This window comes from Barbus barbus (assembly GCF_936440315.1).
Source record: "Barbus barbus genome assembly, chromosome: 42".
NCBI classification, from domain to species: Eukaryota; Metazoa; Chordata; class Actinopteri; order Cypriniformes; family Cyprinidae; genus Barbus; species Barbus barbus.
The window spans coordinates 1,569,016-1,593,293 of NC_136720.1; the positions used below are offsets into that span (position 1 = coordinate 1,569,016).

General features: G+C 39.9%; 2 protein-coding genes across 2 annotated transcripts in view; both read right to left on the reverse strand.

The window, feature by feature from the left end:
* The window catches only part of LOC306861610 (polyunsaturated fatty acid 5-lipoxygenase-like), a 587,266-nt gene that overhangs the window by 476,625 nt on the left and 86,363 nt on the right, over positions 1-24,278 (reverse strand). The gene's annotated exons all lie outside the window — the stretch shown is intronic.
* Positions 5,831-15,015, reverse strand: LOC306861648 (uncharacterized protein). The gene is made up of 3 exons (XM_079404047.1): positions 14,951-15,015; positions 13,643-13,782; positions 5,831-8,362 (listed from the first exon to the last, which is right to left on the reverse strand). Exons 2-3 carry the CDS (start codon positions 13,725-13,727, stop codon positions 7,314-7,316), a joined length of 1,134 nt encoding a protein of 377 aa, XP_079260173.1. The 5' UTR covers positions 13,728-13,782; positions 14,951-15,015; the 3' UTR covers positions 5,831-7,313.

Genomic DNA, 24,278 nt, shown 5'->3' on the forward strand with positions numbered 1-24,278 from the left:
TGTGGCAGGCACTGCCAGGGGTATCAGAGTGGGTTATGAAATCAATAAAGAACGGCTACACGCTTCAGTTCTTCCGCAGACCTTTGGCTTATGTCTGGCCCCTCGTCCGTTTACGAAATGGATGAATGCTGCTCTCTCTCCTCTGAAGCAGAGCGGAATGTGCATCCTGAACTATCTCGACGACTGGCTAGTGTTAGCCCAGTCAGAGAGCGCGCTGCTCAGCGACAAACCCAGACTCCTCGCTCACGTTCAGAGCTTAGGACTCACTGTAAATATGCAAAAGAGCATGCTGGTACCGAGCCAGAACATCTCCTTTTTAGGAGTAGAGCTGAATGAGTGAATCAAAATGCGAGCGCGTCTGTCGGAGGAGCGCTCACGAAAACTGATCAGTTATCTCGCAGTCTTCAAACTAGGGCGTTCTCCCCCGCTGAAATGCTTTCAGAGGACGCTCGGCCAGATGGCTGCCGCCTCAACAGTGTGCAATCTAGGGCTCCTACATATGTGTCCGCTTCAGCTCTGGCTAAAGATCCGGGTGCCACAGAACGGTGCCACATCAAAGTGACGCGCGACTGTTTGCATACGCTGAACCCTTGGCGCGATATGACTCTATATCGCCGGGGTGTTCGTATTGACCAAGTGATCAGGAGAAAGAATGTTACGACAGATGCATCGAGTACGGGTTGGCAGAGGTGGGGGACTCGAGTCACATGACTTGACTCGAGTCTGACTCGAGTCACAATTTTCAGGACTTGCGACTTGCTTGATTAAAGTATGAAAATGACTTGACTTCACTTTGACTTGAGAGCAAGTGACTTGAGACTTGACTTGACTTGAAGTGGAAGACTCGACAATGACTTGAATTTATAATAAACAAACAGCAATAAAATTCGTTTTAAAAAATAACTATTGTGACGTCAGCACCAATCAGCGTCTGTGCCTTTAACGCTGCACAATTGAAACTGCGCCAAACAGTAGTCAAGCTCCACAAATAGTCTCGTTTGGCTATAAGGACTTTGAACTGGACCGTGCCAATAAAAAAAGATTTGCCAGATGCAGAGTATGCAAGAAAGAATATCCGAGACGACAACCACAACGTCAAATTTTATCCGACATTTCAAGAACCACAAGGAAAGTAATTTCTTTTTAGTCAGTAACGATTAATCTAATTAATTAATAATTTATGTTTGTCATAATTTGGCCTTGGTTGCATATTATGTTTTATTTTTTTCTTATTAGATGTGATCATTATCATCATTGATATGTCTTGTAGATGTGGGGAATTTGACTATAACAGTGAGGTAGCCTGAATTTTAATGTTGAGGGGCATCTTAAAATGAGTGGGCATGTAACGTAGGCTATAATTCAATATTAAATGTGCGCATTTTCAAGTGTTTGTGTGGAGTGCGTGTGGAAGCTGAATAGCAGTGCGCTTATACTGCATGACAGGCTAACATGGAGGCGCTGGTGTGATCACTTGCACTTAAAAAGTTTTTTTTTTGGACATACAGACAATAATAATTACATCGTTTGAATCTGTTAAGTGTCTACTTTGTGTGTGTGTGTGTGTACACTCACAATAACAACAAAATGTTGTGCACTGTAAAATAATTAAAATAAACCAAACAGTATAAATATATAGAACGTGAAATGTTTTTATAATGAACCAGTTCAAATAGAAAACAAATATTCTCAGATTATATAATCAGTATGAAACGTGTATATTACGTGTCCATCGCAGAGATGTCCAGTAGCGCGTTAACGCATGCTATTAATTATTTTCAGATCGCGTTAAAAATATTAAACGCAATTAACGCAGGGGCGGGGCTAGGGTTGGCCACCCCATTCGCAACTGCTGCCTCTGTCTCTTTTTTTCTTGCAAAGGATTGCGTTTATTTAGATGCAGAATGTCTTTATGACCACATCAAACGGGAGAAGTTTCAGACACGTGCTCTATACGTCGCCTCCACGCCAGACGCGAGTCAAACAAGCGCGTAAAAGATACTGTGCTCGTAGCGCGCACGCTTCAAATACACGCACAAAGGTGCCGGTGCGCGCTGTAGCCTATATCATTTCATATCATACAGCGAAAGAAACTACGTGCATGCGATGTCGTAGTTATGCCGTCAGTTAAGGCATGAAGTTACCAAAAAGGCGATTAAAGCTGCCTTAAACGGTGTGCATGCATGCAATATGTTATATATGCGTCACATTTAAGTGCATGTCTCTGAAATGGTTTTAAAAACTGTCCTGAGGCACCCTAGCACTGTCTCCCTCATCTAAAATACCCAATTCAACTCATCCGCTCATTAGTTGAGACTTTCAGACCTGAAGTGAGTCAGAAAATGTAAAGAGATTTGTGAGAAAATAAGATGCATGTCAGATGCCCATCACCTTCAGCAGCAGCAGCTTTTAAAGCAATAGCAGGCAAATAAATGAATAACCAGCTGCTGTGATGTCTATTAATCCAAGAACAAAAGAAAAAAAGAGGAAATCAATAACTTTTATAGTTTTAAGGGGTTCATCTATATTTAATTTAGAATTTAGTGTTTGGTAAGTATTAATTTTCTGTATATTTCTGCTGAAGGGCACAGCTAGCTAAATATGTCATTTATTATAATGGGTTCATGTGAAGATTGTTTTAAGTTCACTTAAATTAGACGTTAAGTCTAATAAATGTTAAAATTGATAGCTCTCAATTATACTGTAATGCTGAATGGCTACAGTCAATGGTTAAATATTCAGGGGGCAAAAATATTTTATAGAGACATCAGTAGTATTGATATCAGTGATGCTGGCCTTCAATCATAAAAAAGATACCATTAAAGAAATATTAAAAATATACTGTCTTTATGTTGTTTGTACAGTGTACATGTGAAGATTGTTTAAAAACTTTAATGTTAGGTGGGGTTAAGCGTGATTAATCACGATTAATTTTAGAAAAAAGTGCGATTAATTAGTTATTTGTTTTAATCGATTGACAGCACTAATATATATATATATATATATATATATAGCTAGCTTAGTGCTAACATCTTGGCAAACCTTATTTTCTGTAAATGCTACACATTTTAGACAGTTTCAATTAAACTGAATTAGACAGATTGGATTATACATCTTAGATTGGATTTTAAAAGTTTTGTGTAAGCAACACAATTTTATTTTCAGATATTAATGTAGCACACATATGCATATAATTTATATATAGCAAATGTATAATGAATAAGATACATAATATATGTATACAAGTTAATCTTTTCTGTGCAAAAATAAATATGTAACGAAAAAATTAACCTCTATTTATTTTAGTACTGTGACTTGACTTGACTTGAAACTTATCACGACTCGACTTGACTTGCTTAGGGTGAACCCTTGACTTGACTTGACTTGCTTGATTTGTCTGAACTGTGACTTGAGACTTGACTCGAGACTTGATGGTTAAGACTTGAGACTTGCTTGGACTTGACCATGTGTGACTTGTCCCCACCTCTGCGAGTTGGGGAGCCGTATGCGATGGCAGACCAGCCGTCGGGACGTGGTCAGAAACGGAGAAGTCATGGCACATAAACTGTCTGGAGATCCGTGCTGTGCACCTAGCGCTCGAGTGCTTTCTCCCAGACATTCTTCACCGTCACATTCTCATCAGGACGGACAGCATGACAGTGGTAGCGTTTATAAATCACCAAGGCGGTGTGAACTCACGACCACTGCTGCAACTGGCGAGAGACCTCCTTCTGTGGGCAGATCGACACCTCCTCTCCATCCGGGCAGTACATGTCCCCGGACGCCTGAACTACGGTGCGGATTTACTGTCGAGGGGCGGGATAATCCACGGGGAGTGGAGATTACACCCTTTGACAGTCAAAATGATTTGGAGTGTATTAGGCAGGGCGGAGGTGGATCTCTTCGCATCAGCGGAGAACACTCACTGCCCGCTGTTTTATTCATTGACACACTCTCCAATTCGGGCCAGGTGATTGCAGACTCACCTTGAAGCCTAGAAAAGGTTATGTGCCTAAAGTGCTTTCGACTCCATTTAAAGCGCAGGTCATATCACTATCTGCTTTCCGCCCCGAAACACCAACCCGGACAGAGCCGCTTAATACACTGCTGTGCCCTGTACGAGCGGTGCGTACTTATATCGAGCGCTCTAGACAGTTCAGACTCTCGGAGCAGCTATTCGTATGTTTCGGTGGACATACAAAAGGATGTCCAAGCAAAGGCTGTCACACTGGATTGTCGACGCAATTGCTTTGGCTTACAGCTCTAAAGGTGTGGAATGTCCGATGGGGGTTCATGCCCACTCAACCCGCGGCCTCGCATCATCCTGGGCCTGGGCAAATGGCATATCTATTCAGGACATTTGTACGGCGGCAGGTGGTCGTCACCCAGCACTTTCGTGAGGTTTTATAACCTAGATGTGTCGTCGCTTGCCTCGCATGTGCTGTCAGTGCGAGCAGCGCACACGCTTACTCAGCCATGATCTGAGATGTGTATCATTGGTTTCGACTAGGTCGTATACACCCTGTATAGACGCACCACCAATTCAATGCTGTCCCTATCAGTTTATCACAGTATTATGACTGTATTTATCACAGTCTTTTAGGACTTGGTCACCATCATACCGGTACGGCTGTGCATTATAACATGATTTAATTGAAATTAAACAATTTCAACTAATCTATTTGTGAAAGCGCCGAAGCCGCCGCCATTTCACATTCTTTGTTTCACCGGAGTTAACTCCGCCCCTGATGTGACGCGGCATCGTCTAGCTGCCGCGCCCCTGACTTTACATGGTTTCGACTAGGTCCTGTAGACCTGAGCTGTGTTTACTAAGAGTGCCAAAATCATTGCCATTCTCATTACGGCTCAGAATGTGAAACTTGACATACTTAGTCGAGCTTGGCTCCATCGCTGTGACACGGCGGGATTTTATACGTTCCCAAAGCAATGTAGAGTGACTACGGTTACTCACGTAACCTCGGTTCCCCGAAATGAGGGAACGAGACATTGCTCTTATTGCCGTGTCACCGAGCTCAGGATCTTACAATGCCTAGTTGCTTCAGTCAAAGATTCTGAATGGATGACGTACAAGCGCTGCTTTATATAGTGACGAGCCCCCTCATATTTCGCGCGCTTGAACGCCATTGGCCAGTTTCACTGGCGTGATTCAATAAGGCTTCAGTAATATTCGAGGAAAATGTATTTCCCAAAGCAATGTCTCGTTCCCTCATTTCTGGGAACCGAGGTTACGTGAGTAACCGAGAGCGATTTTTTACCAAAAAGCATCATTAGCACAAGTACCTCTACATGACATCACTGCTATGATCTACTTAGGCTTACAATGCCTATGGAAGGAAGGAATAATGATAATAAAACACACACCTTTTATATAGTCACTCCTTATACTAGGTGGTATAATTTCAGATGAAGTCCCCCCCTCTTTTCCCCAAAGGACTGGCCTCCCTTTGTTAATTTCCAATGCCAGCTCCTCTGCAGGAGTGAAGTTGGCTGGTGGTGGCCCTCCCCCAGTGCCAACAACCTCAGTCTTCTTTTTGGTAGCTGCAATTAAAAAAACCTTATGAGACTGAACAGTTGTAACTTCAAGCTGGCTATGATTACATATTTACATACCATTAGATTTACTTACCATTCTGAACAATATTTTTAAATTTTATTTTCACCTGCTGCCAGGTTCTTTTTTCTTCAGTTAAGTTGCTGTTATGTAAATGTTATAGCAATTACTGTTAGTCACACACAAACTTTGCAATGTATTGTGACACATTTAACGTTGATAAATAAAGTATTTTAAATACTGTACACCGCTACTTACGCATTAAGACGATCAGCAATTTCCTGCCAACCTTTCTCTCTTGCTTTGTTTATTGCCGCTGTATTTCCTTTTTTGGTGATTACATCTTTAAATTCTTCATATGTCTCCAATAGCAAACGCTGTTCAGTCGCTCTGAATCTTTGGAAGATATTATGCACTGTAGATGATGATAACTTCAAACTCTTTGCAATTTTTCTCTGAGAAACTCCTTTCTGATATTGCTCCACTATTTTTCGCCGCAGCATTGGGGGAATTGGTGATCCTCTTGCCATCTTGACTTCTGAGAGACACTGCCACTCTGAGAGGCTCTTTTTATACCCAATCATGTTGCCAATTGACCTAATAAGTTGCAAATTGGTCCTCCAGCTGTTCCTTATATGTACATTTAACTTTCCCGGCCTCTTATTGCTACCTGTCCCAACGTTTTTGGAATGTGTAGCTCTCATGAAATCCAAAATGAGCCAATATTTGGCATGACATTTCAAAATGTCTCACTTTCAACATTTGATATGTTATCAATATTCTATTGTGAATAAAATATAAGTTTATGAGATTTGTAAATTATTGCATTCCTTTTTTATTTGTAAATTGTACAGTGTCCCAACTTTTTTGGAATCGGGTTTGTATTTTCTTTGCGTACAAAAAGTATTCTCATCGCTTCATAAAGTTCAGATTGAACCACTGATGGTAGATTATTGGTGGACTATTCTGACAATGATTTTTATACTATTCTGTGCCTTGACAGTGTTAATTGTTTGGCAGTCAATGGAAGAGTCACAAGCTTCCCGGTTTTCATCCAAAATATCTTAAATTGTGTTCCGAAAACAAACAAAGCTTTTACAGGTTTGGAACGATATAGGGGTAAGTGGTTAATGACTAAATTTTCATTTTGGGGTGGAGTAACCCTTTAATGAGTAGCCATAGTGACTAATGTCTGGCAGGAAAAATACAACAAAATAAAACAGGTTACGAAGGAAATACAAATGTCACAATTACATTTTTAATAATAACTCTTAATCTTCAGCAGAGAAGTGAATCAAATTGACTCTCCGTGTGACTTTCAGGTGCATGTGCTCCAGAGTTTATCACATAATCAGGTTCAAAGGCTGAGATGACAGAACATTTATAGTCCTATTGACTGTTGTGAGCCTGCTGAATCTGATCTAAACCAAGTTGGATTTTCTTGGTTTTGTCAACTCTAAACCCACTCTGAATTTGTTCATCTAGCTTCATGCAACAGGCGGGAAAGCAGGGTTGAAGACCTATGTTTTACGGCACAGAGTGAGTGGAGCAAAGCAGGTATATTCAGCTAATTCCAATGGAAGCCAAACTTCACTGAAAAAAAAAACATTTGTATGACACACTCTGTTTAGGTCTTGCAATCACTGCTAATTTTATGTCATTTAAAACTCCCGACACAAATAGGGTCTCACAAGCACATGACTCTGCAGATGCATCTCGAAGTGTGATGGCAGAATACATTTTACACATGACGCCTCATATGACTCTTAAAGTTTCCTTTAAATCCGAAACTCTTTCCACAATGATGGCAGGTGAATGGCTTCTCTCCAGAGTGAATTCTCATGTGAGCCTGAAGGTTTTCTTTAATGGCGAAGCTCTTTCCACACTGAGAGCAGGAGAAAGGCTTCTCTCCAGTGTGAACTCTAATGTGATTCTTAAGGTGATATTGCTTTGTGAAACTCTTTCCACAGTGATGACACATGTTGGGCTTCTCTCCAGTGTGAGTCGTTACATGAATCTTAAGATGATTACTGTCTGTAAAACTCCTTCCACACTGATGACATATAAAACAGTTTTCCCTCGAGTGAATATTCATGTGGTAATTAAGAGTTGGTTTAAATCTGAAACTCTTTCCACACTGATCACATATAAAGGGCTTCTCTCCAGTGTGAGTTCTCATGTGAGTGTTAAGATTTCCTTTGCATGAGAAACTCTTCCCACACACTTTGCAGTTGTAAGGTCTCACTCCAGCGTGAAGACTCGTGTGGCTTTTAAGGTCTCCTTTACGTATGAAACTCTTTTCACACTGATCACATGTGAACGGCTTCTCTCCAGTGTGAATTTTCAAGTGAGTGTTCAGATGTACTTCTTGCGAGAAGCTCTTTCCACACTGTTTGCAGATGAAAGGCCTCTCTTTTGTGTGAACTCTCATGTGATCTGTAAGGTATTTATTTAATTTGAAAGTCTTTCCACACTGGTGACACATGAAAGGTTTCTCTGCGGAGTGAATTATTACATGCATTTTAAGGCATTTCTTGTCTGAGAAACTCTTTCCACACTGATCACATGCAAATATCTTCTCTCTAGTGTGAACTCTCTTGTGGATTTCAAGGTTTTGTTTTTGTGTTTGATTAGAACTGTTAGGTTTGGTCTTCTTAGCTCCTTTTCGTGAGGAAATCCTTTCAATCTGTCTGGGTTTTTCACCCGTTATGAAATCATGATGTATCGCACACTGATTTTTCTCGTGCTCTTCATCGAGTTCTTGATTTTCCTTTTTCAGTACCATCGGGTCTAAGGTGAAAAAAAAGAGACAAATACAAGTTAACCCCAATGTCACAATTTCACCCATCTATGCAGTCTTGACAAACGACTGTGAACAGATTTGACTGTCAGTGTGTAAGCATTGGACAGAGAGGAGCTTCATTGGCGCGGCAATGGAGAAGGTAAAGTTTGAGCAAGGATATATTTAGCAGGAGGGAATAAAGTTTGAACTACATTAAAGTAATTGGATTAAAACAACGAATTACGCAGTAAATGAGTTTGGTCTATTGAATAAATACACCAAGGCCCTGTCTACACCTGGAATTAAGAAGCGTTTCAATCGATTAAATCAGTGGTTTTAAATCCTGTTCCTCGGGACCCACTGCACTGCACACCTAGGGTCTCATTTATAAACGTTGCATACACCCAAATTGGCATAGAAATAGGTGTATGCAATTATCCATGCACATACCAGGATTTATAAAAAATAAACTTGGCGTAACTAGGTACACACCGTATAGAAAATCTAGACCATGCGTACGAACTGTTTGTCCTTAAGTGAGAGAAGTAATGCAGTAAACAGATCTTAATTTCGATATACACATTTACATTTAATACTCCACTCTCATCAGGGGCGGTTCTAGGATTTCATCTTTAGGAGGGCTTAGCCCTCAGAGAGACCATTAGATACAAATTACTTAATATTTTACTGTGCTTATGAAAACTGTATTACTGTATGAAGTAATTAGGCACAGTTACCTACTAAATTTAGTGAGTAATTCTCATGTTTTTCTTTTGTTGTTCGATTAACATTATTAGCCTAATATAAGAAATGCATGGATCCGTTATACACACATCCAATATTTTCTAAACGGTTTGTTTATTTAAGACGTAACCAACTGCGTTTACTTGGATACTCGTCAAGACAGCTATTGTAGCATAATATTTTGTGTATTTGCTTATTTGCTCGAGATGATGCGAAAGTGAATGACCCAATCTCATGAAAGTGCGTTTCAACGGTGCGGTTTTCTGTTTCTATTTTGGTGTGCTATTTATACGCAAAAACTGATTTTGGCGTGCACATGAGACACAATGGTTAGGTTTAGGGGTGTGGGGAAGGTGCGTATCATAAGCACACCAAATACAAACAGAAAATTGTGCCACTGATGTGCACTTTCATGAGACCAGACTGCGATTTGGTACTGGCGTGCTGTCCGTGCAGTGCCTCTCAGTGCGTGCAAATTGACGATGTATCACAGCGTGTGAGTAACACATTGAGATCGATAAACAAGCGAGAATGATAAACTTTCTTCAGGAAGGAGCATTGGCCTTGATCGTTACTAAAAATAACATGGACGTAGTGTTCGTGACGTCACTCGTAGGTTTCTGAAGAGCATTTTTGAAGCTCATAGTGTGCGGAGCCGGCCGTCGCCATCTTGGTTGCGCGTCACTCCGAAAATGGGCAAAAAGGCGGGACATGGCTGGAGCTGATTGCTGAAACCATGCACGCCTAGTGCAACAGTGGTCACAGCAGCGGCAATCCACCTGTCACTCAAGTGGCCACGCCCTTAATTATGCAGAACTTTAAGGCTTAATGCAATTTAAACGGATGAGTTCTAAAAAAAAAATTATTCACCCCCCCCACAGTTGTCATAAAGGGCAAAATTAGCTATATTGACCAAAACCACTTTTTTGTTCCAGGCTGCAAACATTTTCTTCTGCTGTAAAGTTGGGCATTTTAACATGGGGAGTAGGGCTGTGTGATTAATCGAAATCGCGATTTCAGACATTGCGATTTGCTCTGTTTCGGAGCATATCCATGACTGCCAGCCTTGAGTGACGGTTTTACTAACCAATAAACTGAGGGCACCTCGGTTTTCCCCCATCAGCAGAGCATACCTTCGTTCTCCCCAATCACCATTGCGCTACCCAACCACACGTAACGCCCAACATTACAAACAAACAGGAAAGTGTGGTGGAGTGGGATGATGGCGTCTGCCGAGTCAGAAGCGTCATTAGGCAAATTAATATCAAAGAAAAAAACAGCACTTCGGTAATATGGGATTATTTCGGCTTCGAAGTGACAGACACCAAACAAAAAAAAAAAAGAAAAAAAAAAATAGTAATTTGTAAGAGCTGCCGCAGAATTGTTGCCACAACACGAGGGATTACAACAAACCTCCACCAGCACTTAAAAAAGCACCACAGGCGGCTATTTGAGGAGTGTGTTGCTAAAAAGTCGACTGAAAGTATTGCCAGTGACGCTCAGTCTAGTAGCAAGCAACAGCAAAGTACAATTTCAGAGTTGTTTGCGGCTGTTACACCATATGAAAAAAACGTAACGAAGGCACCAGGAGATAACTAATGCCATAAGCCACTTCCTCGCTAAGGACATAGTGCCTTTTAATGCAGTGACCAAAGAGGGATTTAAAAACCTCATCCGAACACTGGATAGGAGATATACAATTCCCTCTCGCACATATTTTAGCCGTGTTGCAATGCCACAGCTGTGCATTGAATGTAGGAATAAAGTTGAGACGGAATTGAAACACGTGGAATATTACGCCACAACAACAGACTTGTGGTCGAGTCGGACGACCGAACCGTATCCTAGTTTCACTGTGCACTATATCAGTAATGACTTTGAGCTGAAGACTCGCTGTCTGCAGACAGCATACTTCCCTGTAGACCACACGGGACAGAATATTGCACATGGACTAAGGGAATGTTTATCCAGTTGGGGTCTGAACGAAGAGGGACAGACGTGCCTAACCACTGATAATGCAGCAAACATCATCAAAGCTGTGGAGTTCAATGAATGGACCAGGCTTCAATGTTTTGGCCACAGGCTGCATCTTGCCATTGGTAAGTAGGCCTCTCCATATGGGTGTGTAGTTAGTTGCAATATGTTTATTATCTTTAAGCATTGCTTTTGTCTTTTTTTTATTTTTTTATAAATATAATCACTTTGAGATTAATTGTTTGTATAACTTAATTTTCCTGCTTTATGATTAATATTTCACATATGGTTAATTGCATTGCTTTCTGTGAGGCACTTTGCACTTCTTAAAACAAATCTTGTTTACATTAAGTCTGGAAAATGCAAAACTACACAATATTGTGTTTCTTTTTTAGAAAATGCTTTGAAGGGTGATGCAAGGGTAAATCGGGCAACAGGACTTTGTAAGCAGCTGGTTAGCCATTTCTCACACATCTGGAAAAAGAAAAACGCACTGAGTGAGGCACAAAAACATCTGAATCTGCCAGAGCATTCCTTAATCACAGAATGCCCAACAAGATGGGGCTCTAGACAGAAGATGATTGCGAGGGTCTTGGAGCAGAGTCAGGCCTAGTCTCAGGTTCTGTCTGAAGACAGGAAGACACGTCACTTAGTTCCCACCTGGCAGGACACAAAGGTCCTTGAGTCTATCAATGCCGCCCTACATCCCCTCCAGGACTTCACAGATGCCCTCTCTGGTGAATCATATGTCAGCGTATCCTACCTGAAGCCAGTCCTGCATCTCCTGAAAACAGAAACCTGGCTGAAAAGGAAGATGACACCGACCCAACAAAGGTCATAAAGTCAAGGGCCCTAGGCTATATGGAGGACAAATAGTGACCCAGCCACACAGGAGATTCTTGATGTAGCTTCATTCCTTGATCCACGATTTAAAATGGGCTACATAAGGCAAGAGAATATTTCAGATATCAGAGCAAGAGTCAAGTTAGAAATAGAACGGGAGGCACAAATATATATATATCTGTGAATGCAAGTGATATATAATGCAGTTACAGCCAGAGGGAATCGAGGCTTCGTCAGGGCAGCATTCTTGTAATGCGCAGAGAAGAGTAATTAATTACACAACATTTTAATATGAAGAGATGCTCTTTGGTTTTCAACTGCAATAAATACTCACTAACAAAATCAAAGCTTCTCACAAATTCTCACTTGCATTCACAAAATAATAATTTATATAGTGCTTTTCTGGGTACTCAAAGCGCTTGACTGCTAGACACAAAAGACACTGACTGCTGCTTTTTATATAACATATTTCCCGTTATGAATTATGATACCGCTTGGTTCGTTGGTCCGTTGGGTCGGATTGCTTTCTCACCACGAGCGAACCGCTCCAGGGTTCGTTTGAAAGCGTGCCGAGACCGTACGCTTGTTTGGTCCGCTTTTGGTGCGCACCCGAGTGCGATTGCTGCTTTCTCACCGGCCCAAACGAACCGCACCAAGAGAGAAAACCAACTCTAGTGCGATTCAACCGAACTGAATGAGGCAGGTGAGAAAGCACCATAAGAGAAGCAGTCTATCAGCGGAAGTGTAAAATCAGCTCGTAAGTGTATCTACTTGTCTCAGTGTTTAGCGCATTTGCCGTTGCTAGGAAACGCTTATTTTGTTTACTGTGTTGAGAGGTGCTGAAATAGCGTTTGGTCTCGTACTGTATCGTGTATCTTGTCAGCGTCTGCACTTGCTTGGCCATTTTTAGTGATTAATAGGAAAGTGGGTTCAGCTGAATTGTAGCAGTGATTTGTTAGATAGGTATAACAAAGGTTATTATACCGCGGCAGCCCTCGTGTGAAGCCCAAAGAGTGTAAAGACCATCGACTCTATCGGACTAGGACACCTGGAAAAAAAGATAAGTATCGCTTTTAATTTTTTTTCCTTTATACGTTTACTATTGAAATGTTGTTGTTGTATGCATTTGTCAATTTTATTTAATTTCTGTATTTTCTTAAATGTGTGTGTATAGAGTATTTACAGAGTGTTAACTTTTAGTTACTTTTTCTTATTTGTAAGTCGCTTTGGACAAAAGCGTCTGCTAAATGACTAAAGTAAGTAAGTAAAAGTAATAAAAGTTTGAGACAGTAATGTATTAATGTGTGCCAGGAGTGCTGAACCAAAAAGCAAACACTGCTTCTAGTTATTCACCATCACAGAAATACACAAAACAACTCCATTAAGGCTTTGAAGTCTTTTAGAAAAATATTTATAAAACTGCATGTTTACGTCTCATTTCTTTAGAAAGAGCATTTCTTCAACCCAAAAAAGAAAGCGTGGTAGTCTTTAGCATTGCATATAAATGTATTTCTGCCTCATACAGTGATCAGAATCCTATTGAAGCCTGTTTCCGCCACTGAATAAAAAATTAAAAAAGTAATTGTGACTTTTTTTCTCAGAATTGCGTAATATTAATTCTGAGAACATATGTTAATGTGAACCACAACAACTTCAACAATATCATTCATTTCTGCAGAGCTGGACATTTTATTGAGGATCAAAGGAGCTTTGAGAATGAAACCAACCTGTTTGTTCCTCAGGATCTTCATGTTTCACAATTAATGCTTCTTCAATCTTCACGTCTTCAGTCTCTTCTTTAATAAACTCCATCTTTATAACAGTGTCTCGCGGATCTCTGTCGTCAGGAGTGCTTGAACACTTTGTTCTGAAATAAATAAATCAAGCTGAATCTCTGAGTGTGTCTCAATCACCACACTAGTGAGGGAGATAGCACACTAGTTCAGGAGTCAGCACACTAGAGAGGGAGGGAGTCAGCACACTAGAGAGGGAGGGAGTCAGCACACTAGAGAGGGAGGGAGTCAGCACACTAGAGAGGGAGGGAGACAGCACACTAGTGAGGGAGGGAGTCAGCACACTAGTTCAGGAGTCAGCACACTAGAGAGGGAGGGAGTCAGCACACTAGTTCAGGAGTCAGCACACTAGTTCAGGAGGGAGTCAGCACACTAGAGAGGGAGGGAGTCAGCACACTAGAGAGGGAGGGAGACAGCACACTAGAGAGGGAGGGAGTCAGCACACTAGAGAGGGAGGGAGTCAGCACACTAGAGAGGGAGGGAGTCAGCACACTAGTTCAGGAGTCAGCACACTAGAGAGGGAGGGAGTCAGCACACTAGAGAGGGAGGGAGTCAGCACACTAGAGAGGGAGGGAGACAGCACACTAGAGAGGGAGGGAGTCAGCACACTAGAGAGGGAGGGAGTCAGCACACTAGAGAGGGAGGGAGACAGCACACTAGAGAGGGAGGGAGTCAGCACACTAGTGAGGGAGGGAGTCAGCACACTAGTGAGGGAGGGAGTCAGCACACTAGTTCAGTAGTCGGCACACTAGTGAGGGAGTCAGCACACTAGAGAGGGAGGGAGTCAGCACACTAGAGAGGGAGGGAGGGAGTCAGCACACTAGTGAGGGAGGGAGACAGCACACTAGTGAGGGAGGGAGACAGCACACTAGTGAGGGAGGGAGACGGAGAGATAGATGGAGTCTTTAAAGTACATAAAACAAAAACTAGCACACAGAACACAAATAATGTCATATTTGTATCAAGATTTATATTTGGTTTGTGATTTGCAGATTATATTTAATAGATCCCAATCTCATGAAAACACTTCCAGTCGGTTTGTAAACGTTATTTCACGCGTTTGGGTTTGTTTTTACAGTTTTGTGTCGTTAGCATGACTCGAATCATTTAGAGAATCATTGACTCGGAGTTTCTTAAAGCTCCGTTTCTCCATCAGTAAGTTACTCGCCAGTGATGCTCATGTTTATAAACTGATTTATACTTATACAAAACATCCTTTATTAATGACTAAAAGCCACTCACCTTTCTAAAGCCGAATCACAGGCGCGAGAGCGCGGCGCGCGCTTTTGACGTCACAGCGACACTCCAAAATAAAAGTCTTTTTGGCTAAAACTATAGGCTGAATCCGAAATCACCCCCTAAACCCTCACTCACTAATCCCTACAAAAAAGTGTATTGCATTAAAAGTCTGTGACTGTAAAGGATTACACTGACGCTGGGTTTAAACGGTTGATTTTGAGGGTGTGAACAGAAATCTTGAATTAAAATGGAAAAACTAAATTCTAAATGTTATGTGGTTTACATTTTCTCAGGTAATCTACATTAGTAAAATGCACCATATATAATTTATAATTTTAACAATTTACCTATTAAACTCGCAGCTTTCAATGATTGTAAATTGATTTCCAACCATTTCTCCCTGAATCAGCTCTCTATAATAGATATACACTGAAAACTGAAAACTGTCTTCTGTAATGATTAGATCACGAGGATAAAACAGTCTTGGATCTTATTGATTTCAGTGGTGATGTTCTCTCATATCAGCAATTCTGGGTAAAATACAGTATTTGCAGTATAAAGAAATCTGGTAATATTATTGAATATTAATAATAAAAATATGACAATAGATTGAATTGTAACTCCTCATCTTCCCTTTTTAAGAGCGAACAGTTCAGTTAATAAATACAAGATGCAATAACCAGTATATTAGAAACTCTAGAAGTACATCCATAAATAGTGTTATAATTGTAATAAAGTTATGAAATACGTACAATATCCAGTTGCACCTGTAGGAAACAGGAGGCTCTTGATCGAGATGGTACTGTGTGGCGCTGTAGTTTATACAGATTTCAGGAGGCCGTTCTTACAGCTGAAGACCACCAGCTTAAACACAGCATGCAAAGGATGTGAGCAGTTCTACGAGTTGAACACACATGAACGCCTCCACAAAGTCGTTATTACGAGTGGGAAACTTTTCTTTAAGCCCCAAGCTGGTGGCGTGTCAACGAGAAACATGGCGGAATCGATGGATGCAACGTCTGTAGTTGACAGTTCATTTTTGTTGAAATTGATAGTTTAGTTGTCCTATAAACTTAAATTAGTTATGTTCTAGTTACGCAGCTAGTTAATGAAACCCAAATTAACAAATGCTATCATTTTTGCACCTATAGGTGAAAAATCGTTTGATTTGCCAGGTTGCATGTTGTATTTAGCTAACAGCTTTTTTTTTATCTCTGTATTTTAGCGTTTGTTGATGCTGAAAATCAGTTATACTGGGATCCTGGTCTGTACCTTTCCTTTATCTTGATGAAGAAATGCAAATACGACTGAATGTAATCAGCGACACGGGTAATTGACCTTTACTTTTTTATTTGCATAATTTTACAGTTTCTCTCTGTGACACATTGAATCTATTCACAATTTTGTCAAAATTATATAGCCATAGTCAAAGCAGCATAGAAAGGTTTACTGTTATTATTCTTTCCACTATAATGTTAAACAGCACAACTGTGTTCAACATTGATAATAATCAGAAATGTTTGTTGAGCAGTAAATCAGTATATTATTATGATTTCTGAAGATCATGTGACTGAAGACTGGCGTAATGACGCTGAAAATACAGCTGCAGATCACAGAAATAAATTACTGTTTAATGTTTTTTTTTTTTTTAAATAGTAAACAATTACTTTGAATCGTTATAATAGTTCACAATATTGCTGTTTTTATTGTATTTTTGTAAATGCAGCATTGCTGAGCATTAGAAACTTTTTTTTTTAAATGTCACAGATATACTAACATCAAATAAATCTAAATACTAAATAATCATAACATTTGACTGTTCATCTGATCTTTACAAATCACTGAGATATATTAAAGACACCATTATAAAACACCAATACAACAAACTGAAAAATAATTAGTTTTTTAAAGAATATGAGTGTTTTTACACGTGACAAGTGTGTCTTTTGAAAATTGAAGTCATTGGTTTTTTTTACAGCTAGTTCTTTTGTGCAAATTAGAGATTTGGCAGCATAAGAAGAACATAATATGATGTTCACAGATTCTAGCAGTTTCCCTGCTTTTACCACTGACATGTTGCCTAAACAGTTCATTTCATGCTCAAAATCACACATTGCAAACTAAACTCCAACACTAATTACAATAATACACTAACACAATACACTATGTACCAAAACACTGCAAACACGTCTCAAAATCAAATAATTATTCCAAAACACTAACACATGTTCTCTTCCAACAGGAACATTTAGTGAATCATAGCACCATATCATAAAAACACTAATATCAGATGGAATTACAGAAACTGCATTCTTTTATATGTGTCCGATCTGCTCTTATACAATACTATATTGTATTGATCATAAATTGTGTTTTGCAGTTGTTATTTTTTTGAAGCCTCTCTACATATTTGTTTTGTTGAGTTTGGTAAATGCATGCATTTAGTTTCTTTTGCTCCAAAAATTCTATACAAAAAATGAATGACCCATCGCAGAGTAGCTTTAAAGAATGTTTGTGAACAAAGAAGACAGAGACAGAATTACTGAAGTAAAGGTTTTATTTGCAACAGGACATTAGAAAAACAAGAATGCAAGAAAAAAATGCAATATAGCTCTCATTTATTATGTGAAAATACAAAATATATAACAGAAGAATTAAAAAGGTCTGCCCAGTCTTCTGCATTTGGCCACATGTTCTCATCCATATCACACCTGATATCCACACCTAAGATGGCAAGGCATCTTGGGAAGAATCTTTTGGTATGCCTTATCCTTATTGTTCAGCTGTGATATCTTGGCATGCAGCATCCTGGAGGGACAGGGTCAAAAACTTTCCATTCCCAGGCTCAGAAAAACTCCTCAATGGGGTTGAGGAAAGGGGAGTAAGGGGCAAGGAAAATGGACATCATTCTTGAATGGGTGTCAAACCATGCTCTGACTGCACTGGGAATGGTGGAATGCCACATTGTTGCATATGATCACATATATCGGCAAGTGGTCTCCGACCTGACCCCTTTCTCTGGTACCAGTCTTTGGTGCAATCTTCTAAAAGCTCACATTTATGCAGGAGTGCACTTTTCCACAGAAGGTCAGCCCAAAGAGGTCCTCTTTTACTGTATATCCTATGGTCATGCAATTGAAAGAACGTCAACACCTGAGTGTGTTTCTGAGAATCAGCTGTAATTTATGTTTTTGCATATCTTCAATCAGTTGTTTCTCATTAGCTATAGAATAAAATACAGAGAACATATTTGTTTCAATTCACAATATGAACAGCTGTTCACTTTGACTTTAGCCTATAAGTTAGGTTTAGAAAATGATGTTATCTGTTCTGACATACAGTGTGAAAGCATTTGAAAATTTGGCAGTAAAATTAAATTGTTTTGGTCTTGGTTGAGCTTGTGTATAAAAGTAGTAGTATAAAAGTTCAAGCATTTTAAATTTGTGTTAACTGTATGCATTTTGTGTCAAAGCAACAAGAAATGTGTTAATTGTATCGCCTACTCAGACGGATGTTGTGCTAACTGTGTTAAGAGTTTAGGAAAACTGTTAAAAGTATTGAAAAATTGATTAATTACAATTATTGATATAGGCTGTATAACTGTAGCAGGATTAAATTGCCATCAACTTATCTGTTTGTCCAGCGAACATTCAGTGTAAGTTCATATCAACTCTTCCTTGGCCACAGAAAATACTTTCCTATTAATGCATTAGAGCATGTAGCGATGGTCAAAATCTAAACAAACAAACGAATAAACATGCACTCACGCGTACATACAAAGGGGAGCTCAAGTGGATGCATGAAGCCATTAGAGAAGGGAATGCAGTTATGGAAAGAGTCAGTTAACCACCTGAATAAAACCATCAGCGCTGTTTATAATGGGATCTATAGCTTATACTAAACCTGTTTTCGTTTAGTTAAACGTACTACACTTGCATTGCCTTTGGTCGTTGAATGAGTGTCTTGGATGAAAGTTCTGATGGTTTGGTGGTGTTGGAGTTCTTCAAGTTCTTCCGGGTTTGAAGGCTGATGAACGCCAAAATATGTTATTCTGGATCGGTGGTAATTGTGAGTTTCTTCCCAGGTAGAAAGGGAAAAAGAGCTAAGAAAGAGATCTGCTGAGATCCAAGGATCCTTGGTTGAATGGAAAGTCAAGGCCGCAAGGCATGGCGCAAAACTTAAGGGTCGCTGGGGAGCTCACATCTTTCTCATTCTCTTAGGATCTAACAGAACCGCAGACTGGAGGCGGGTCACTGATGTGAGAGCTTTATCTGATATAGAGGTCACACCTCTGGGTTGTCAAAGAGCCAATGGTGTCTTGAACTTTTGGAGGGAACGCTTTACGACTCTTTGTCTCTGAACATGGTCATTTGCATAGGTAATTCACCTGGGGTTAATGCACAAACTACTAAAGATTCTTAGGACACTATAGGTATCAACATGTAATATACACTCTCAATTAGATCATCTGAAGACGAATTGATAGAGACCAAACATGGCATAAGTGAGGTGATATTAACTAGTGATCTATCATAAGCATGCAGAAAACAGTATACAATACACAAGAACAGTAATAATATACACAATGACCTGAAGGATATGTGTATTCATTCACAGAAAGGTTTTTCTATTCATTAATTGGAGAAGAATCCATTTTCCTAAGGGGAAATGTATTGAGTGTTGTTTTACCCGCATTTCTTTGAGCAATAAAACTTGTTTTTTCAGATGGGTTGCCATGGAACCAGAGGCCTGTTTCTTAGGTGTTACATGCATTTTGGGGGGAAGGGTCCACAGACCCTCATAGTTGGCCCTTTGGTTGGGTGAGGGGGTTTGTTTATCAACATTCTTCAAAATATCTTCCTTCGAGTTGAACGCAAGTATCGGTACCCAAGTCTATTGTCAATTTGTGCGAGTCTCTGAAGCAGCACGGAACGTCCATACAGCACATGATAGTTACACACTGGAGGAGTGCAGCACACACTTGAACACAGATGCAGAGCTGGGGGTCAGTAAACTCCCTCGCTGTCCTCCACAGGAAGAACCAACTGGAGATGAGAAGAAGAAATAGTCGTATCTTAGTGATGGATAAAGACTGAAGGGACCGCATTTTGTGTGCTTTTTACTCCCAGACACACAGATGATCACATGACATTGTTCCTGGAGGAGTATATAACTCACTGTAATGCAAGAGAACAGCAGATCCTTAATGAGAACAGCAGGAGATCAGCAGAAGTTCCCAGTGGACTGACATGGATTTATTTTGATTTTGTCAATATTTCTACTGGACTGTTATGTACTTGTGTTGTTAATGCCTTTTTTTTACTTTCACTTTCATAGTCACGTCCTGTTGGTCCACAATGCTCATCTGGTCCCTGTGTTCCTTTCCTTTTCATGATTTTCATTTGGCAGTTAGGTTAGTGATTGGGTCGTTAGGTAGCTTGGTTTTTGTTTTTGCATATTTCTTTGTTTTGGATGCTGCCCGCTCCAATTCTCTTGCAGGTACCCATCTTGTGTTTCCCATTTGTCTTTAGTGTTTTCTTTTGTAAAGAAAGAAGTCTGGACTTCCGCCCTTTCGAGTTTGGACTTGCCAAGTTGGACTCAGAAGAAGGAACTCTCGAGGACGGGAGGACGCGAGTCCAGTCATTCTACAAATGGAACGGCAGCGTACTTGATAGCGTCACTCAGCATGCAATAGGCCTGCATGCTTTACTTGAATTCACTTTTTATTTTCAATATATTCATTATATTAGTATACTACAAACTAATGTGTACCTACTCTGATTATTTTCACCTTATATTTATAATGAAATTTAATATGATGTTAAACAACTTAGGATTGCCGTTGCAATTGCTATTCTTTATCAAGAAGCTGAAGAGGAGGCTGCCGAACGGAGGAGACAAATCCTTCAAAGAAAAGCCAGGATGCAGCGGAGGATGGCGAAGAGACGTGCCATATTAGCATGTCTCTCCAGCTTTGTACGTTTTTCTAATTATTCTTTCTTCATAAACTGCCCGTGGACTAAGTAATAGTTAGGTATATCCAAATGAAAAGTAATAATAAAAATGTATTATAATGTAAATTACCCAGCTTACACTTCACACACCTTTTATTTGTCTTTGTGGTGCTCAAATAAGTTGATAGTTTGTTTACCATATTTCTATAGTTAGGTGCACATCATATTACTGCATTAACACAAACAGGACATTTAATGTCTATAATAATCATATAGGCTACAGCTTTTAGACTCTGGGATGAATGATGTGTTAGAGCTTATCAATAAATGAATAAAACCGAAATTGTGTATAAACAAATACTTCACGAAAAGAGCAAATGTTAAAGGGAAATTTAATTCTGGCAGACTTTAATTTTAGACAATATCCTTAAAACAACTGAATAAATAGCCTATATAAATACATTCAATATAATAAGTAAAAACATTTTAAAAATACAAAAATATAATAAATACATAATGCAACAACAGTACATGTAGTCAAAACTTTTTTAAAAGCAATACATATAACAAATACATAATACAACAAAAGTAAAAACATTCTTAATTTATATATTATCTATATATTTTAACAGGAACAAAGTCCCACTCGCAGGTATTCACAGATCAATGACCAGGTACCTATCCTGGTCAAGTGTTTTTCTGAAGAGGATTTAAAGCCAGCCTTCAGGCTCTCCAGGAACAGCATCAGCATGCTGGTACAGATGCTGCCCCGTCAAAAAGCCCATGGATGGAGCCGTGAAACTGAAGTTCTTGTTACGGTTTATTGGCTTGCCTGTGGAGCGTCCTACAGGGTCACTTCTGAGAACTTCAGCATGCCACTTTCAACAGTTTGTAGGACTGTTCACAATGTTGTGGAGGAGATGATGGCCATCCTCCACAAAATTATTCATTTTCCAAAAGCAGAGGAAATGGAGGAGGTGGGGGGTGGCTTTGCTCGCCTTGCTGGCCATGAGGCATTCCGCTGTGCTGCTGGTGCCATCGACGGGTGCCACGTCAGGATTGTTCCTCCTGCAATGCCATAAAAAAGATGCTACATAAATAGAAAGATCTTCCCTTCCATCATTCTACAGGGCACCTGTGATGCCAAAGGCACATTTATAGATGTGTATATTGGCAATCCAGGCTCTGTACATGATGCCCTTGTGCTGCGCAGATCACCAATGTACCAGCAGGCTCTGTATCCACCAGCTGGATACTGTCTTTTGGGAGATGGTGGATACCCATGCCTGCAGCATCCTATTGCAATCATGACCCCATACCGCCAGCCTGTCGCAAGTAAGAACTATTTTTTATGTCAGACAGACAGACAGACACACACACACACACACACAGAAGATAAACTAAATTGTTGCTGTCATGAATTTGCAATACACCACACATTTTTTACACGATTTTTGATTAACAGGCCAAGTTGAAGCCCGATACAACAGGCATCATGCACGAGCACGGAACATCATCGAGCGCACCTTTGGGATGTTAAAAACTCGCTGGCGTGCAATTTTCTTGCGGGCCCTGGAGATCAGGCCACTGTTCGCCCCAAAGGTGATTGGTGCCTGTTGTATCCTCCACAACATCTGTGTGATGGGAGGTGATCTCTTGGAGGAGGAGGAAAGCCAAGGACAAGAAGACAGCGAGGATGGTGAGAATGCAACAGTGGGTGAGAGGGACCTATCAGGGAACCATCTCCGAGGACGTCTGGCTGCTCAGCTTTCTTCTCCCGAGGAACTGCCTGTGTGTCTAACTGAACATGACTACATCTAGACAGTAAACCTTTCCAGATGTTGTCATGTTCATTAAAAGAGGAACATAAACAGTTAAAACATTAGCTATGACATTAATTAGAAAGATAGGTATGAATAAATGTGCAAGTAGATGGATATAAAGATAGATTTATACGTTTTCTTAATGTTGGTATGTTCTTCTTGATAAGATTTAACTGCATGATTGTAAATAATAATAATAACATTGGAAGTTATATTATTTGTGTTTTTGTTGTAAATATATAGAATACACTGTTGCTACAACAATGATTTGCCAGGGTTGAAATTGAAACATTAATTTTTTTTTTTTTTTTAATTCAAATCATTATTTAAATAAAACATTAATTTAGAATTTATTAACAAGTTTTTCAAACAGAGACAGGTATGTCTCTGCTCTGGCTGTTGCTGCCCTCTCTCTCTCCTCTTCTCTTGCAACTGCTTCTCTCTCTCTCTCCTCTTCCCTCTCTGCCTATTCTTTTAGAAAGTCAAGAAGAGCCTGGCTCTCGTCGCCTCTTTCTTGACTGCTGGCTGCTCCTGGCTTCCACAGAAGGGGTAGAAGCTGGTGTGCTGACTGAGCCACCTGTAGTGGCAGTCAGGTTTGATGCAACATCTAAGGGCAGAGTAACAGAGTGCTGCCCCTGGAGTGCAGCATCTATTGCAGTGTACCACTGCCAGGTGGCAGCAGTCACACTACCGGCCTCTACCCCTTTTCCTGTGGGTGGGTCCCTAAGCTCCTGAAATAAAGCAAAATGCTGTCATGTTCTCATCTCACATTGTTCCACACTTTTAGACATTTTTTATTTTTTTGCTCTACACAAAGGAAGAAATTCTTAAGAATTCTCTGGTGCCCCAGAACTGTTAGGTTACAAATATTCTTCCTTTGTGTAAAGCAAAAAAAATGAATAAATAAAGTGTATACAGGTGTGAAACAACTTAAATTTGTGGGTGAATGACTATGTTCATTTTGGGGTGAACTATTCTTTTTACAGTCTCAGAGTAAACTACATTTACAAGATAACATGTAAGGGCCAATGCATCCATGTTAGGTTTCACATATGACGGGGAAGTCTTTACACACATCTTGGTAAGGCTCTTTCAGTAACAGAATTAGAGAAACAGTCAGATTACCTTGTATTTATCTTTTAGATTGTTCCATTTTTTCTTTGCCTGTTTGGCAGTTATTGCCAAACCAGAAGTGGAAACAAAATGCCTATAGACAAAACAAAACCATAAAGATTGACATGATTCCACTTCAATAACGTATTCATTTTTATGGATGAAGACTGTCCAAACCTTCAGACATACAGGGAATTATACAAGCACTCAAAATCAATACTCACTCCCATCCACTTTTGGAGGATTGCGGCTCCCGGTGAAAAGGCTTTCGTTGGCCGCCCGCCACTCTATCAAGGCCCGAGTTTCCTCAGCAGTCCCTTGATAAAAAAAATAATGTTTAAGTTAATGAAAAATAATACAATTCTAAAATAATTCGTTAAAAAAATGAAATAAAGACAAGCAAACTATTTGGTTAAACCGACAAGAGCACTCTAGAATAAG